The sequence below is a fragment of the Pinus tabuliformis genome, chromosome 3_1, assembly GCF_031772625.1.
Source record: "Pinus tabuliformis cultivar Carrire ecotype Pingquan chromosome 3_1, CPIR1, whole genome shotgun sequence".
In the NCBI taxonomy this organism is placed as follows: domain Eukaryota; kingdom Viridiplantae; phylum Streptophyta; class Pinopsida; order Pinales; family Pinaceae; genus Pinus; species Pinus tabuliformis.
In genome coordinates, this window is record NC_142301.1 from 390785744 (window position 1) to 390805167 (window position 19424).

The window sequence follows — 19424 nt, forward strand, 5'->3', positions numbered from 1 at the left end:
GTTTGGGCAGATTCTAACCGGTTTGGGAGATATTAAAATAATTAATATTTTTAATGGAGTTCCTAAGTCTAAACTTAGGAAAAATAAAATATTAATGGGTATTAATATAAAACTAGGTTAGAAGGTTCCAAAAGTCATGTATCAAGCCAAATCTAATCTTAGTTGTTGATTAGAGATTTAATCTCCGTCGTTGATGGATCAACGAGAAAAGTATAAGAGGAGGCTTGAGGGTCAGTTGGAGAATACTCCAAAGTGATCAATCATTCTATTCTCTAGAGCGGGGTTCGCTAAGAGAGATAGAATCAGTGATCAGCAACAAGGGGCAGTGAATACATAGCAGAGAGGCATAGTTGGTACCAGAGAGACAACGCAGAGCCCAGAGAGGTTGACACAGAGGTAGCTGGGTGCTACGCAGAGGCAGCCAGGAGCTACGTAGAGTCAGGAGAGGCCAGTGTGTGAGACACAGAGGGTCTAGGGGTTGATGCAAAAGCTCCAGAAGCTAATGCAGAGGCTAGCAGAGCTGATGCAAGGCCAAGAGGCAGCGCTGGAAGGATTTCGTGGGACAGATTGGGTGCTGGTGAGCCGGGTAGGGTGACGCAGTCCCTATCAGAGTGACGCAGAGCAGTGGGAGTTGCAATTGTTGCTGTGGGATTGTTCATCCGGTGATTAATCAGCCGGAATATCTGTCTCCAAGGAGAGGTACTACTGCTGAGGGCATTCTCTGTTGGGTGAGCCATTTCTGGCACCCTAGTTGTATTTTGAAAACTGCATAATAATAAAACCCTCTGAATAGCTGCACTGGTTTTCCCGCATTGGGTTTTTCCAGGGACATTGGTCCAAAAATAACAATGTCACTTGTGTGCTTGTTTTCTTTCAGTTGATGATTTGTAGATGTTGACATTGTACTTGTGTTTATTTTCAGTATTTACATATTAATAACTTGTTTAAGTAATTAAACAAGTAGGAAGAAATAAACCAGATAGTACAGGAAGAATTTCTAACGGGTTTAACTTAGAAATTCCAACATGGTATCAAAGTATGGTAGTAGGAAACATAAATCCGTGGCTCTGAGCTCGGCTAAAGCAGAATATATGGCAGCTAGCACAGCTTCATGCGAAACCATATGGCTTAGGAAATTGCTCGTGAATCTATTCAGGAGAAGGATGGAAGCGACCAGGATTTTGTGTGATAATCAGAGTTGCATCAAGCTCTCTGAGAATCCAGTATTTCATGATCGGTTGAAGCACATTGATATTAGGTATCACCTTGTCAGAGACTGTGTCCAACGAGGGGCAGTACAGTTGAGATACACTCCTATAGGAGAACAGGTGGCAAACATCCTCACGAAGGCTCTAGGAAGAACAAAGTTTGTTTATTTCAGGGAGAAGATGGGGATGATGAAGAATCCATTTCAGTAGCAGAAATGGATAAGTATCGGGAGTTGCAGTGCAACCGTTAGCAGTGGCAGTGCTATGGGTAGCATGATATAGCATGTTGAAAGGGAGCTGCAGTACAGATGTAGCAACGGCAGTGGAAGTGTCATGGGCAACAGTACAGGAAGCAACAGTGCAGTGGATGTAGGGTAGCAGGCCAAGCATCAGCACAGAAGACCGATGCGGAGGATCAGTGTGATGCTTCTATGGTGAAGCATTGCTAGAGCACATTCCTCGCTAAGAGGGAGTGTTGATTTTGGGTAGCATCGAATGTGCTCTAGCCTTGAAATTGGTGGAGAGGCTAAGTCACATGAGATCTCCAAGACCCAGAAATCGTTTGGAGAAATTTCTCCCGGATGAGGAGTTATTAAAATAATTAATATTTTTAATATGTTCCTAAGTCTAAACTTAGAAAAATAAAAATATTAATGGGTATTAATAAAGATAAGGGTGAGAAGCTTATAAGAGACAAGGATCAAGTCTATTTTAATCTTAGCCATTGATTAGAGACTTAATCTCGGTTGTTGATTCATCAATAGGAAAAGTATAAGAGAAGACTTGAGGATCGTTTGGACACACACCAACAGATACTTAGTATCGCAAGGAAAATCGATTCTCAAAGAGAAGGAGATCGATTTTAGAGGGAGAGTTGCAGGGTGGAGAAAGAGGAGGGCATCAACAGCAGTCAGTGACTGAGGAGGAGGTGACGCAGGGGTATTGGGAGACAATGCAGAGGGAGATGCAGTCCAGGGGAGATGCAACTCTCACGTAGGCTGACGCGGAGGTATGTAGAACCACGTAGGGTGACGCAAAGGTGACGCTGAATTGGGAGAAGGGTCTCCAGGGTGTCAGAAAGTTTCCAAGGGAAAGTCTTAGGTGTTTTCTCTCAGTTTCTCTGTAAAATCATTCCTTGTAAAGCGATTGTTGCTGAAGATTAATAAAACCCTCATCTGTTGCACCAGTTTTCCCACATTGGGTTTTTCCGGGGACAATTGTCCAAAAACAACTGTGTTGATGTGATTGGTTCTTGTGCACATACTTTTCTCTGTGTAATTATGTGATAACTACAGTAGAATTTATTTTAATGTTTGCTGAAGGGATTTCGTAAATAACTTATTGTGAAGAATAAGTAGGTGAAATAAATCAGTTGCTGTAGTAGAATTTCGGGTTAGAAATTTTCACACCCTTCTTCATATGCCCTTTGCCTTTTATTGATTTTTCTTTCTTTTACTACTCAGGCCTCCAAGGGATGAGAACATGATGTGTATGATGTAGCAGTGATTACCCCCTTAAGGTTGGGCAGTTCATCGCCCATTAGGGGTTGGGAGTCGGGACAATCATGGGTTCCTTAATGATGCAGGGGGCACTCATGGGGGCCCTAGGAACTAGGGTGATGGCCATAATGGTAGGGGGTAGAGCTTGTGTTTGGATTTTTCTCTCATGCTAAATTTGTATGTTTCAGCCATCTTTTGCATTTTGTGTTACATTTCCTGTTGTGAGTGGCCAAATTATGCTTTTATCTTTCTTTTTAGCTGCATCAACCTTCGGGGCATAGTTCCAGGCTTGACCGAAAGTGTGGACAAGGGGAGAGGGAGGGTAACACCTTGTGGACCCAATGGAAAAATGTGGACCCAGATGGGAAAAGTGTGAAAAGGGGTTATAATGAGCAGTGGGGAGTGAAATATATGGTGTCGGGAAGCGAGACCACACAACAAAAATCAAGGTTTCCCATGTAGTGCCACTCCTAAAGCTAGTAGCCAATAGAGGTGACCCCACGAGACTAGGTTCAAGACTAACCACCAAGTTGAGATGAGGGAACAAGAGTGCAGTCCAAGCCCATTCTTTCTGCTGAATCTCCCCACTAATCCATGTCCTAATTTGCCCAAGGAAAGAAAGCATAAACACCCAATTACATAATGAAAAGTCATACCTTCGAGGTTGGAAGGCCCACCTTCAAACATATGATCATATTAGATGGGTGACAACACACAATGGCTGGCTTGGGTGGTAGAGAATGGTGGCACATCAAGCTATTTGGTGGTTGCAAGGGGCAGTTGGCTGTCTTCTGAAGACAAATCTAGGAGAAAATTTCTTGTACAGCAGTCACCCACTGATGTTGGGTGACAGGAACCTTGTAAATATAACACATCTAAAGATAAGCATTTCCAAAACTAGAGAGTTGTCTGCATGTCCACAATATCATACTCATTGGACCCAAATTTCCATGGGGATTCCAAACATGTTATTAGAACTACCATGCAAAAATTGCTAAATATATATGTAGATTTTCCTGTAGATTCACAAGCTCATGTAATCTACTAAAACAAGAGACAAGAACCTACTTCTACTTTCAACCAGTAGAAGCCAATAGATCGATGAAAACAATATGAACAAGAGGAAGATAAATCAATGGCACATAACACAATAACTTTATCTGGGGAAAGCCACTGCTCAAAACCCCGCTATCTGTCTTGCACTAATATGAAATATGAGTGAAGATACAAAACTTGCTCTCACTAGAACAACTCCGCACAAGTATGCTCAACTCTTTGCCTCACAAGCCCGCTCTTAGCCAACACTTAGCCAATTTCCGCTGCCTGTCAAGCCCCTATTTCCTTGCGCAATTCCTAGGATGGATAGCCCTTATTTAAAGGGAATTCATGCTTCCAAAACTGCGCAATCCTAATTAGGTCCTCTTCTTGATTGCATGCATGATATTTACAATTCAGTAAATCATACAACTGATACTACACTGTCCCTGCACTCTAGTCTCAATTAGGTCTTTCTCAGAACTGACATGCATGAGTTTCTGATGAGTGAATCTTCAGTAATCTAGAGTAGCACCTGTGGATGCACCAGTGCACTAACTGGCTGCTAATCCTCTACTAGTTCAACAAACAATTAGAACTAGTTTAACTGACTATAACTCAGTAAACTGAATTATCTAATTACAACTCAATCTAAACTCATACTGGACCCCTAAAATTTAGGGAGAACACTTACATGACTTCCAAAAGACTTCCAACTCGAAATTCCTAAGCTAATTAAGTTAATTAAACTTAATTAACTATTTACAAGTTGCTATGAGAATAGAATTCGATTTTAATTCACAGTTTAATTCAAGGACAAATTAAATTGGAATTTCTTGTTGCCATTTCTCAACACTTCCTCTCAACAAGAAAGGGATTATCTGCTACCCCGATCCTGTCTCTGTGAAACTCAAATTTACATCTTGACAATGCCTTTGTCAAAATGTCAGCATCTTGCTCCTCCATGGGAATGTACTCTAACAACATGATCCACCTCAATACACAATCTCTGAGATGATGATATCGGATATCAATGTGCTTGGACCTATCATGAAAAATTGGATTTTTCAGAGAGTTTGATACAACTCTGATTATCGTAGTAAATCATTGTTGGATCCATCTGCTGACCAAACAAACCAACCCATATCTTCCTCATCCAGATGGCCTCACATGCTGTCTGACTTGCAGCCATGTACTCTGCCTTTGCCGAACTGAGTGCAATCGATCTCTATTTCCTGCTGTACTAAGAAACTGCCACTGCCCCAATACTGAAAATCCCTTCTGATGTGCTTTTCCGGTCGGATGGAGTCCCCGCCTAATCTACATCCATGAAGCCTTGAAGCTTCACTCCCTCTCTTCGTCTGCACCATAATTTGTACTAAGTAGTGCCCCTGAGGTTTCTCAATACATGCTTTTCCGCCTTCCAATATAGCTCGGTAGGCCTAACCATCGCTTGACTAAGTTGGTTAACTGCATAGCATAAATCCGGTCGTGTGTTCACCAAGTACATGAGTGAACCCACAAGCTACCTGTAAACAATTGCTTCCACGACCTCTCCCGAAGTAGCATCCTCCTTCCTCCAGTTTCCAGCTAGAGGAGTCTCCATAGGCTTGCAGCTCTCCATGTGGAACCTCCTGAGTATCTCATTGGCATATTTGCCTCGAGACACAAACAACTCCCCATCACCTGCCATACTTCCATGCCTAGAAAGTAATGCAGAAGCCCCAAGTCCTTCATCTCAAACTCTCTTGCAAGGTCCTCCTTGCAAGATTTGATCAGCTTATCATCCCCTCTCAATATGAGATCATCAACATAAAGTACAATGATCAACAGTTTACCTTCCACCACTATGTGGTACAAGTTCGCATTTGCTTCACTCTTCGTGAAGCCTAACCCAGTGAAGTAGCTGTCTATCATGTTGTACCAAGCACGAGGTGCTTGCTTCAGCCCATACAACACTCTTTTGAGTTGGCACACATGCGAGTCACGGTCGAAGGTTTCAAAACCTTTACGCTGCTCTATGTACACCTCTTCCTCAATCGTGCCATTAAGGAAGGTTGTCTTCACATCCATCCGATGTATCTTCCAACCCATCTGCGCTAATAGTGCTAATATAGATTTCATCGACGAGTAACTTGCAACAACAACAAAGGTATCATCATAGTCAATCCCCTCTACCTGTGAAAATCCACGGGCCACAAATTTAGCCTTATGCTTTTGCACACTACCATCTGCAGCTTGCTTTACCTTGTAACGCCAACGGGAGCCCACCACGGACTTATCCTCCGGTCTCGGAACCACATCCCAAACACTTTTACGAACTATGGAGTCATACTCCTCCACCATGGCATCAACCCAAATCGGCTTTTGCACTGCGTCCTCAAAGGAAGATGGCTTTGTCACAACGCATCCACTCGTAAGAGCCATGTATTCAGTGTACTTGTGAGGTGACCCCCTCTGTCTGCACTGTGATGTGGGTGCTCCCACATTCTCTCTAGCATCCAACAACAATCTATTCGCCTCTTTGGTACACTTTCTCCCATCTCTGGAAGACTCTCCCTGAGTGGATGTCGACATCCACCCTCGGATCCTCTGCATGTGGCTGCTCCACATCAATCTGAGGTTCCTCAACCTTAGGAGCTAAAAGCTCCTCAACCACATGTAGTTGAAGCTGCCTCTCAAGGGAAACACACATGGCCTTCTCCTCATCGAATCTAACATCCCTGCGAACCACTGTCATCCTGTTGGTTGGCAAGTACACCCGATAGTTGTGAGGTGTATCACTGTGGCCCACAAATATCCCCAACTCAGCTGTCGGCTCAAGCTCCTTCCGTGCATCTTTGGTCACATGGAAATATATTGATGACCTAACAATCCTAAAGTGACCAACATCTGGCCTCTTACCGGAATAAGCCTCCTCTAGTGTCTTCATCCCAAGTGTCCGATGCGGGCTACGATTCTGAACATAAACCATTGCGTTGCATGCCTTAGCCCACAAGTGTAGTGGGAGACCCTGATCATGCAACATCGCCCTCGTTGCCCCTACTATGCTTCTGTTCTTCCTCTCGGCCACCCCATTCCGTTGAGGGTTATGGGTTGTCATCAATTCCCGTTTAATCCCTTCCGTTGCACAGAAGTTCTTAAACTTGTTTGAAACATACTCACCACCGTTATCACTTTGTAGAGCTTTAACCTTCTTGCCCAACTCTTTCTCCACCAATGATTTAAACTCACAAAACTTTGTAAAGGTTTTATCCTTTTTCTGCATAAAAAATATCCAACATTTTCGAGAAAATCCATCAACAAATATAACTTAATACCTGTGTTTGGCCGTGGATGTTGTCGAGAATGGTCCAAACTCCACACACATCTGAATGGACTCGCTCTAGAATAGCCTTTGCTTGACTATCTCTGTCGTGAAAGGAAGACTTGGTGTATTTACCCAAAGTACACCCCTTACATGTATCAACTTGCTCTAGCATACCTTTGGGCAAACCGGTGGAGATCTATTGCATGATCTTCAAAGCCCCATGATGCAAGTGACCCAATCACCTGTGCCACAACTCGCCAATGTCTCGACTCTGCACCATCTCTACTTTCATGCTCAAAGTAGCAAAATCCTCTACCTCCAGTTTATAGAGATTCTTCACCCGAATCCCTATCTTCTTTACCTGACCCGTGGCTGTGTGTTGAAGGAACGCCTTTCCTTTCGAGAAGATCACTCCATAGCCTCTATCCTCAAGCATGACAACGGATACCAAGTTCTTCTTCAGCCCGGGCACATACATAACATTCTTCAAGGTGAGTGGAGCCCCATGCTCCCTCTGAAAAGTAACCGTGCCCAATCCAGTAGCAATATACCTCCCGTCGTCACCCATCTCAATATGCATTTGAAGATATTTCTCCTCCAAGTCATTGAATAACTCCTTGTCGCCAGTCATGTGGAATGAATCTCCACTAAGTACCATACACTTCCCATCATTCATGACAGCATGCATGCAATGAGGGAAAAGTCCAATTCGAATTGAGAGGCCAAAGCCTCACCCGTCGCTCCTCCTGAGGACTTCTTCTTGGACTTCTTGAGTGGACAATTTGTAGCAAAATTGCCCAACTCATGACAATGAAAGCACTTAACTTTCGTCATGTCTTTCTTCTTACCTCCATGGCAAGAATCCAATTTGGAATGGGAAGCTTTCCCTTTCCCCTTCTTCGCCTTAATCTCTAAGGCACAGTTCTCTTCATCATCAGTGTTTGATGAAGAGCCATCCCTAGTGTTCCTCCTACATCAAATTCGACCATAGTCGGTCCCAATCTGGCAGCTTCTCTCGACCATTGATAGAGACTTGATAACCATGCCAACTCTTTGGGAGTCCCAAAAGAGTAAGACTCACCATATCATCCTTGGCAATCGTGATTCCAACACTTCCAAGCTCATCATGACATTGAGTGAACTTGGTCAAGTATTTTGGAATAGTCTCGCTTTTCTCCATTTTGATTTTTCGAAGTTTGTCCTTCAATACCAATTTCCTTTGGTCACTGCTGTTCTCATACAAGTTCGTCAATGCTTTCCACATAGCATACAAAGTTTCCTTGCCATGGAGACTCGAGACAAGGTGGTCTCGAACTCCCTCAAGTATTATCCGCCTTGTCTTCGCCACACACTTCTTCCATTTGACCAGATTCTGTGCATCCGATGTTGCTAGTTTAGGAATGTCTTGATCAACGAATTCCTTGAAGCCATTATCCTCCAACACAACCTCCATTTTGTCCCTCTAGGCTATATAATTTGAGTTTCCTTCCAAGACATACTCGAGCCATAAATCGTAGAACGCCATCTACTGATACTAAAGTATGTATTGCAAATTCGAATTTCACTTGTAACCCAAAACTCAAAACTTCGAAATCTCTTCTAGTATACTATCTTCGGCTCCGATGCCATGTAGATTTTCCTGTAGATTCACAAGCTCATGTAATCTATTAAAACAAGAGACAAGAATCTATTTCTACTTTCAACTAGCGAAGGCCAATAGATCGATGAAAATAATATGAACAAGAAGAAGATAAATCAATGGCACATAACACAATAAGTTTATCTGGGGAAAGACACTGCTCAAAACCCCGCCTATCTATATTGCATTAATTAGAAATATGAATGAAGATACAAAGCTTGTTCTCACTAGAACAATTCCACACAAGTATGCTCAACTCTCTGCCTCACAAGCCCACTCTTAGCCAACACTTAGCCAATTTCCACTGCTTGCCAAGCCCCTATTTCCTTGCGCAATTCCTAGGATGAATAACCTGTATTTAAAGGGAATTCATGCTTCCAAAACTGCGCAATCCTAATTAGGTCCTCTTCTTGATTGCATGCATGATATTTACAACTCAGTAAATCATACAACTGATAGTACATTGTCCCTGCACTCTAGTCTCAACTGGGTCTTTCTCAGAACTGACATGCATGAGTTTTCGATGAGTGAATCTTCAGTTATCTGGAGTAGCACCTGTGGATGCACCAGTGCACTAACTGACTGCTAATCCTCTACTAGTTCAACAAACAGTTAGAACTAGTTTAAATGACTATAACTCAGTAAACCGAATTATCTAATTACAACTCAATTTAAACTCATACTAGACCTCTAAAATTTAGGGAGAACACTTACATGACTTCCAAAAGACTTCCAACTCGAAATTCCTAAGCTAATTAAGTTCATTAAACTTAATTAACTATTTACAAGTTGCTATGAGAATAGAATTCGATTTTTAATTCAAGGGCAAATTAAACTGGAATTTCTTGTTGTCATTTCTCAATGTGAAAATTTATGAATCTACACATCAGAAATCCTACTCCAATCATTGGTTTATCATCTCCTACTTGTTTTTACATTCAACAAGTTATTTAATTATTTAAATAGCGATGAAAACACTGTTGCAGACTACACATACATACAGATCATGAACTGAAATAGAATGAGACAAATAGACAAGTGACACCGTTATATTTGGACAATCGTCCCCAGAAAAACCCAATTCGGTAAAATCGGTGCAACATATAAAGGGTTTGTAACTTTGTATTATTAAGAAAGCAGAATCTAAGTACAACAGGTGGCCTCTCACAATGGTTAACCTTTCAAAGATATTACGGCAGTAAGAAATACATATGAGGGTTTACCTCGTTCTCCAACTCTCAACTGATCCACTGAATTGCTGAGTCCAACAAGCACTGTGAAAATCCTAGCACAATCTGCTCTGTGTGGGCTAGTGTCTTGCATCTGGGAGACTGAGTCACTTCTCTGCTGGATTGATTTGCCCTCAGAAGCTTCGATTGCAGCCCTCCCAGCTCAGAACATCGAACTCCTAGCAAAATCTCGAACTTCCCTTGATTATCTCGCACTGCCACTGCAAGAACCCTCTTGGCCTCCATCAGCTCTGCGTGAACCCCTACCTAGGCTACGTAGGCCTTTGCGCTGCCTCTTTGATGCTACTGCTGCCTCTCTACCTAGTACTTGTTGGCTCAGAACTTCCTTCTGATCCAACTCTCTGCTACTGCCCCTCTCACAGCAACTTAGATCACCTATTCGATTTTCTCAGCAAACCTCGCCCCAGAAAAATCGAATTGACTGATCACTATGGTGTATCTCCAACTGACCCTCAAGCCTCCTCTTATACTTTTCATGTTAATGAATCAATGGCCGAGATTAAGTCCCTAATCAATGACTAAGATTAAAACAGACTTGGTCCTCATCACTTAGAAGTTTCCCACCCATATTCTTATTAATACCCATTAATATTTTTATTTTCCTGAGTTTAGACTTACGAACCCATTAAAAATATTAATTATTTTAATAACTCCTCATCCGGGTGGAATTTCTCCAAACGATTTCTGGGTCTTGGAGATCTCATGTGTTCTAGCCCCTCCACAAAATTTCGGAGCTAGAGCACATCCGATGCTACCCAAAATCAACACTCAACAATATAAATATAACACATATCAATGAAAACACCCTCATAAGAATCAGTTTTTAGTGGGGAGTCCAGATATGTAATCAGATTTGACATGCAACCGTTGCTAAAAATAGAAATGTCTCACATGTCCATGAAACCATACTCATTGGATCCGTCTTTTAGCATTGAGTCCAACTTTGTGATAAGAATCGACAAGCAAGCACTACTAACAATAGAAAATTCTTGCATCTCACTGGAAAGTAGGTTATCAAACTAAATATTTTGCAAGGATCCCAAATATACCATTATCTTTGACATGTGAGTCTCCTAGACCAAACTTGCCAAAATAGAAAATGTCATGCATATCATTTGGAGAAGTCTCACTGGAATCCTAAGTTCATATGGACCCTAAATTTGTAATCAATAATACCATGCAAGCCTCAGAACTGTTTACTAAAATGTTGGAGAACTGCTAAAAACAGCAACTCTTTCCAATCTGTACGAAAACAGTCTAAATAACCATAACCTCACAAAATCCATCCTGCAACCAATCTCCCAAGGAATCAATCCCCACCCCAACAAAAATTGTATCTACATATTTCTCTAAATCTCCAGCCTCATGAAATGTGTTAGTCCTTAACCCTCCAGATTTGCAAAGGGATGCAAATCTTGGGGTTAATAGGTATGCACACATATTGTGTGTACTTGGGTTTATATTCTTTGTAATTTGTATGCCTTGGGTTTACTCATAAGTGAGACCCCTAAATTCTAACTGTATACCCTTGTGTATATGAAATAGTAGGCACTAAAATTAGAAAACCCAGCCAACATCCATTTATTACATAAGACCTAACTTGTGTGAATTTTAGACTATCTAAAGAACTTTTAAATTTAGTATATTTCTTGTAAAAGAGAATTTAGTTCAGAGTAAGACATATTTCATGTGTCAAGATTGTTTGCATTAATGTGATAATAGAAATTGATTATTCAATATAAATTTCAACTACGTGCTTGACATTTCTTCTTATATTTTTTCATGAACAGGATGAATGGACAGGCGAACAAAAATTACAATACACTGACGTGCCTGAAGACATAGAACCAGAAAGTATCAGGCCAATGGGAAATTATGCTGTCTCTATAACATGGTCAGATGGATTTGACCAGGTATTTGTTTTCGCTTTTAGTCTACAAGATTTCAAGATGCTCTGATAACAAAACATATGCAAATTGTACCTTTTATGCTTTTGATGTGTTAATCGTGAGTGAAGTTTGATTAAAAACATCATTATGGTACATCTATGTGAACCACCTTCATTGCTATCTATGGCTGAAAATTTAGTTCAAATAACTCCTGCACATCCCTGCAACTTTCCTTTTCTTAGCATCACTTGTAGAATAAAGTTCACGTTTTCCGGCATAGTTTCGAGGAAATGCTTGAGGATCATTTGTACACTTTGTTCTTAAACATATTTATCACATGTTTATTGGGTGTAGTTTGGGTGCATGGAAGCAGAAATGTTAAACTCCACACACATGTTTAAATCTTATTTGTGACATGTTATTTATTCATGAACCAATTGTTGCTTGGGGCTGGAAATGTACCATGAATATCATTTTCACTTACGGGATTGAGTGTGAGATGAGATGTTACATGTTGAAAAAAGACATACCCACTACATATATCTGCGATCAATTACTCAAAACTAAGATCCTTTCTTCCAAAGCACTTTTGGGTTATCCTTGAGTATAAAATAATTTTATGGTAAAGTCAGATTGTTGATTGCCAAAAATAAGGAAGTGTGTTATGGATTTGACAGACATTGATCTATAACATTTATAAATGGGTTCATATACTTACCTTGGTGAAGTTGTGGCAATGCACATGCTCCATGGTTTCTTCCCTTAAAACTGAGAAAAAATAATAATGACTGAGTGCAATATTTCATCATGAGCCATTAAAAATAAGAGTCTTAGGATAAGAGCTAAAACGCAATTACTGTTCTGACAAGAGGCTGGTGCAGTAATAATCTAGACAAGAAAGTTACAATGTCATTGTTGAAAATGTAACAAGAAAATCCTGATTTAATTTTCCTATGAATTAAATTAGGAGAAAAATTGTAATTCCACATCACAAGACAACTTGTAGAAGTTAACTAAGTTAATTTGACTTACTTGGTTCAGTTAATTCGAGTTGAGGGTCTAACTTGAGTCATGTAGAGTGGCTCCTACTTTATAGGATTCATGGTTGAGTTTGTTTCGAGTTGTAATAAATTAATTCAGTTTAACTGAGTTAAATTCGGTTAAACTAGTTCCAAATGTTGGAGGAACTAGTAGGAGGTCTAGCAGTGGGGTGCAGCTTCAATGTTCAACCAGTTAATTGATAATTCAGCCATAAATAACTCATGCATGTGTGATCTACGAGTTACCCAGTTGAGATTGGAGTTCAAGGGTAGTGTACTATCAGTTGTATAATCATCCAAATTGTATAGGTGGTGCATGCCGTCAGAGGAAGGCCTGTGATGGATTACGCAATTCCAATTGCGGAATTTCCTTAATTAATAGGGGCTAATTCCCAAGAAAATAGCACAAGGAAATAGGGACTTGGGAAAACAGAACATTGGTTAAGTATTGGCCAAGGCTTCTTTAGGAAGCTGTGAGATAGATAGTTCCAGTTGTGGAATTTCCCTAATTAATAGGGGCTAATTCCCAAGGAAATAGCGCAAGGAAATAGGGACTTGGAAAAACAAAAAATTGGTTAAGTATTGGCCAAGGCTTCTTTACGAAGCTGTGAGACAGATAGAGATAGTGCAGAGGTTGCTCGGGCTTGAGCAAATCATTGTAATTTTCTCATATTTTATGACTAATGCAATATAAAGATATCAGGGTTTTTAGCTGTGGCTTTCCCCAGGAAATCATTGTGTAATGTGTTGATTGAATTCTTTCTCTTGTATGTTTCATGATTTCACGATCATTAATTGTTTTCGAAGTTGGTAGAGTAGATTCAAGTCTATTGTCTAAGTAAATTACAATTAGCAGTTTGAATCTACAAGGAATTTCTACATGGTACAAAAGCTGAAATCACAATAAAAGAGACGAATATGAGTTTGTCTTTGTAGGATCAAATTTACAGAATCAAATCTTCAGAGCTAGCAGGATGGCCTTCTACGGATTGAGACTCAAAAATGCCCTTGAGGGTAGTTCGAATTACATTTATTGGAAGGACAGGATGGAGGCAGTGTTGGAAGATAATAGGTTGAAGGAATTTGTAGATACTAATATTCCTAAACCTCCAGCATCTGATGCTCAGGATCTAGCCGAGTGGAAGAATTGTGTGGCAAAAGCAAGGAGGATCATATTGGAAGGAGTTCGAGATCATATTGTCTCAAACCTCCATGGGAAGGAAACTCCCAATGAAATGTGGCAAGCCTTTATAGACTTGTTTCAGAACATCAATAACCACATGAAGTTGGCACTAAAGGACAAGCTTCAGAAGATCAAGACGGAGAAGGGTGACACACTACCACAGTACTTGAGCAGGTTCACCCAATGTTGAGATGAGCTTGGGAGCTTTGGTATTATAGTTGTTGAAGATGATTTGGTCAACCTAGTTCTTCTAGGCCTTCCCAAGAGCTGGCACAGCTACCAGGATTCGATAAATGGGAGGGAGCAGCTACCAAAGTGGGAGCGTTTGTGGTTCGACTTGGTTCAAGAAGAGATAAGGCGGAACACTAGAGATGGAACCTCATCCAAGTAGGATGATTGTTGAAATTGGCAACTAGGGCTAAACTCCATGTGGGTCATCTTATTTATGGCAGCTGATATTTTTCTTGGATCCCTCTCATCGAGAGGTATAGGATTGATCTAAATATCATCCAATTCCGATAAGTATTTATGAAGATATGAATTTATTTTGATTATGGACAAATTGTTAAGTCGACCAGCAACTTATGTAGGCTTAGAAGCCCAATAGTCATGTCTATTCAACCTCTACATTTTAGTACAAATAGAAGAGGACTTGAAGTCATTTGTCACACACACACTCACTCTTGTGATCTCACTTCATCTTGTTTTGGGTTTGATGAAGATGAGAGCTAGAGGGAGTGCCCTAGGGTATATGCTGCCTTAGATCTAAATGTAGTCATGGGAGAATAAGCTCTATGTTGCTCAAAAATCCGGAAAAGCTGGAAAAGTCGGAACTACTGGAAAAGGCGAAAAAGATGAAAAATCCGGAAAAGCCGGAACTGCTGGAAAAGCTGAAACTGTCAGGAAAGTTGGAAAATCCAGAACTACCGGAATTCCCGGAAAAGACGGAATTGCTGGAAAAGTCGGAAAAGTTGGAACTGCCGAAAAAGTTGGAACTGCCGGAAAAGCCAAAAACACTGGAACTGTCGGAAACGCCGAAATTGCCGAAAAAGCTGGAATTGCCGGAATTGCAAAGCCGGAAAAGTCGGAACTACTGGAACTATCGGAAAAGATGGAACTGTTGGAAAATACGAAATTGCCGGAAAAGCCAAAAATGCTGGAAAAGCCGGAAATGCCAGAAAAGCCGGAACTGCTAGAAAAGTCAGAAAAGTCGGAACTGCCGAAAACGCCAGAACTGCCGGAAAAGTCGGAAAAGCCAGAAAAGCCGGAATTGTCGGAAAAGCCGGAACTGTCGGGATTGCCAGAACTGTCGGGAATAACCGGGACTGCCGAGAACAGCTAGAACTACCGGGAACTGTCGAAATAGCCGGAGCATCTATCTCCGAAGGAGAGCAGCATGCAAGGACAACTAACTAACATTGGGACAATTGTATGGTACTTAGCAACAAATACACCAAACATGCAATGTTACAGCTAACATGCAAGGGACAACTGGCATGCAACAACAAAAATGCTAAGGATAACAAGCAAGCAAGGGACAACAAGCAAGCAAGGTGCAGCCAACACATAGGTCAAGATGGAAACATGGTGCAACAATGGCACATAATGCAATACAACGATGGTTATAGTCATGATTAATGAAGCGTGATGAGATGCAGCATAGTGATGAAGGGTGCAGCATGGTGCAGCAGGGTGAGGTGCAGCATGATGACGAAATGCAGCACAACGATAGGTGAAGGAGTCACCTTGGAGAATTTGTTGAAGCAGCATGTCTTCAACTCATCTCATGTATCATCTTCTTAGAGATGATCTATGCTCTTATCTAGATAAGTCAAAGTGTTGACTTTTGTTGTAAACGTACTCTCTTTCTCTCTCTCTGCTGAACTATTGAAGAACATATAAGAAGAATTGATCAAGGGTTTCCCCACATTGGGGTTTGTCCCTGGTTAGCGCCACATCTTGTGTCCTCTTGTCTTGGCTTGTCTTCTGCAATTTATGTTTATGTTCAGCCTGCAGTTTACTTTAATGCTGATGTGATTGCTAATCTGGAAAAGGTATGGAGCTAACTATGAAAATTGAAATAAATTGCTCTAAGCATAGAACATGCCTAAAATTAACATGGTATCAGAGCTGAGGTGAAGACAATGCCCAAGCAAGAGTGAAAGAGCAATCACCGAAGACAGTTGGGAAAGGACAAAAGGATCAGTGGATTCCTCATCCCTCTTCAAATTCACCAAGGGTGAAGTCGAAGCAGAGAATATTATCAGAATGGCGCAGTGGAAGTTTCTGATGGCCTACCTAAAGATCACTTCATTGGGAAGTTCGGATCTAAGGGTGGAAGGAAAGGCGGATGCCTTGGTTGCAATAAGTTCGGCCATTATGCGAAGGAGTGTCCGAATGGCAGAGACACATCACTTGATGAAGATAACAATCATTCCAGGGACATCTTCAATGATCAAAGGAATGACAAGTAATGCAGGTCATCAAGGAAATGGTCGACTCTTCAAAGAAAGCAAGGAACCCCAGGTATGAAGAATTAAATGTTGTTTTTGATAAGATAAAGAAGCATTATCTTGTATTGGCCTTCTCCTTTAGATTCTTTGGGAATTTGGCTTATTGATTGTAGTGCTTCAAGGCACTTCATCGAATAGATGGGTGCACTCTCTAATTTGGTAGAGATGGAAACAATCGTGGGATTATACTTGGAGCTGATGCCACCTATCCCGGAAAAGGTGTAGGGAATGTTATCCCTCAATTGAATGAGGGTAACTCAATTCATTTACAAAATCTCTTTTATGTACCTGATCGCAAGAAGAACCTGGTGTCCATTTCAACAATGGAAGTCAAAGGTTTCGGGGTGGCACTCATCGATGGAAAGGTACGTGTTTGAAAATAGAATTTTCAAAGATGCTTTTTCTCATGAGTTCAGGGTTGGAAATTTGTATCAAGTTACAGGATGGTCCATTGGGGATCATGTCAATTGACATATCGCATCTATAACACTGGAGGTCTACATATGGGCCCTACCTGATGTGAGTCAGATGATGATAGGGATGCCTGAATTCAAGAAGAGCATGAAGGTACATGTTTGAGATGTACCGAAGGAAAATCTTATAAGGGGACCATTCCCCTCATACAGTAGGTCCACAGGTTTGGAACAACCCAAGGAGTTTGAGATTCATGATCGGGAATCTCATGTATACAGGTGGAAGAAAGCCCTCTATGGCTTGAAGCAAAACACCCCAGGCACAGTATGAGAGGATTGATAGCTGTCAGATGAAGTTGAGATTCACTAGGAGTGAAACTGATCCAAACCATTACCCGAAGGTTGTGGATGATAGACCTCTCATACCAACACCTTATGAGGACGACCTATTTCTGACAGGTGCAGACCCTCTCATTTGCAAAAGTAAGAGGGAGTTGGATTTCGAATGTGGAATGATAAACTGCAAGCCTGTGACTACCTCGAGGATATTAACTTTCAGAAGTTATATGGTAGTGATGTCAGACTAGATTTGGGAAATGCCTCTGAGTTTCATAAACTCATTCGCGTTTATGTTCTTGGTGAACTTCAATTCGGACATATGTTTTGCAGTTAGCATGGTGAGCTCATATTTGGTTAAGCCTCACTGGATTGGTGCCAAGAATCTTCTGAGATATCTTTGGGGCACAATCTCTCATGGATTGAGATACACTGCCGGAAATATGAAACTGCATGATTATTCGAATGTTGAGTGGGCAGGCAGTGTGGAGGATCACTAGAGCACTTCTCAGTGCTGGTTCTCTTTGGATTCTGCTTCGATATCATGGATGAGCAGGAAGCAGAAATCAGTTGCTATAAGCACCGCCGAGACTGAATACACAGCTACGAGTATGATCTCGTGTGAAACTGCATGGTTGCAGAAGCTCTTAAGTAAGTTGTTTGTACACATGATGAATACCATTATGATTCTCTGTGACAGCCAGAGGTGGGATTCGATTATTGAGGAATCCCGTATTCGATGATTGCTCCAGCAGATAGACATTAGATATCGCCTTATCTGGGATGTGGTAAGTCGATGAACGAGGAGGCTCCATCACATTGACACTGATGTACAGGTTGCAGACATTTTTTGTCAAAGCCCTGGGGAAAGGTAAAATCTATAACTTTTCTGAACGACTTGGAGTCGTTGAGAGACCTTCTTGTAAGGGTCCTGCATGTTGTATGCATTGAGCTCTGGGAGCTCTGGGGGGCTTGGGGTACTTACTGGAGCAACATACGACCGCAGGGCGACTCACCCTCCTTTGGTGGTGCGCAATGAACAGGATGATTAGTTCTTCTGTGGGTCGGGATGATTAGTTCTCCTGTGGCAACTGTGGAATAGGATGATTAGTTCTCCTGTGGGCCAAGATGATTTGTTCTCCGTGGCGACTATGGAACATGATGATTAGTTCTCCTATGGGCCAGGATGATTTGTTCTCTGTGGTGACTGTGGAACAGGATGATTAGTTCTCCTGTGGGCCAGGATGATTAGTTCTCTGTGGCATTCACTAACAGGATGATTCATTCTTCTGTGTATAGGATGGTTAGTTCTCTTGTCGAGGCATCCTACCCATGCAGTCTAGGACTCATGGGAAGTACCTCTCATCTGATCAATGAGCAGGGAAACGAGGATAGGGACCATAGTAGTACTATCGATGGACGCATCGTTGTATCTACCGTACTCCCTATGCTAGGATGACCTCCATTGATCTGGGATCAATGAAACTGATCTGGGATCAATATGAGTGGTTTGAGACACTCTCTTGTGATATTGATTTGGGATCAATGAAACTGATCTGGGACCAGTATGAGTGGTTTGAGACACTCTCTTGTGATATTGATCTGGGATCAATAACACTGATTTCGGGTCGCTAAGAGTGATGTGACACACTCTCTTCAAATGAAACTGACTTCGGGTCAGTAAAGAATGGTATGATACATTCTCGATCAATTCTTCTTCTTCATGGTCCAGCAGAGCAGAGCTCAGCAGATTAGAGCAGAGCAGAGTAGTGTAGGGCACTGATGGCAAAGATAGTACAGTCAAACATATGGATCAGCGGATGGAGTTCTCCCTAGTTGAGAGGGAGTGTTAAAATTGGCAACTAGGGCCAAACTCCATGTGGGTCATCTTATTTATGGCAGCTGATATTTTTCTTGGATCCCTCTCATCGAGAGGTGTAGGATTGATCTAAAGATCATCCAAATCCGATAAGTATTTATGAAGATATGAATTTATTTTGATTATGGACAAATTGTCAAGTCGGCCAGCAACTTATATAGGCTCAAAAGCCTAACAATCATGTCTATTCAACTTCTACGTTTTAGTGTAAATAGAAGAGGACTTGAAGT

The 19424-nt window shown here is 41.4% G+C and overlaps 1 protein-coding gene across 1 annotated transcript in view; it reads left to right on the forward strand.

Annotated features, from left to right (window-relative positions):
- The window catches only part of HCF101 (ATP binding protein), a 461386-nt gene that overhangs the window by 293729 nt on the left and 148233 nt on the right, over nucleotides 1-19424 (forward strand). Inside the window, exon 14 of the mRNA XM_089411334.1 lies at nucleotides 11732-11854. Within this exon, the coding sequence (XP_089267460.1) occupies nucleotides 11732-11854 (123 nt within the window). The remainder of the gene's footprint in view (nucleotides 1-11731; nucleotides 11855-19424) is intronic.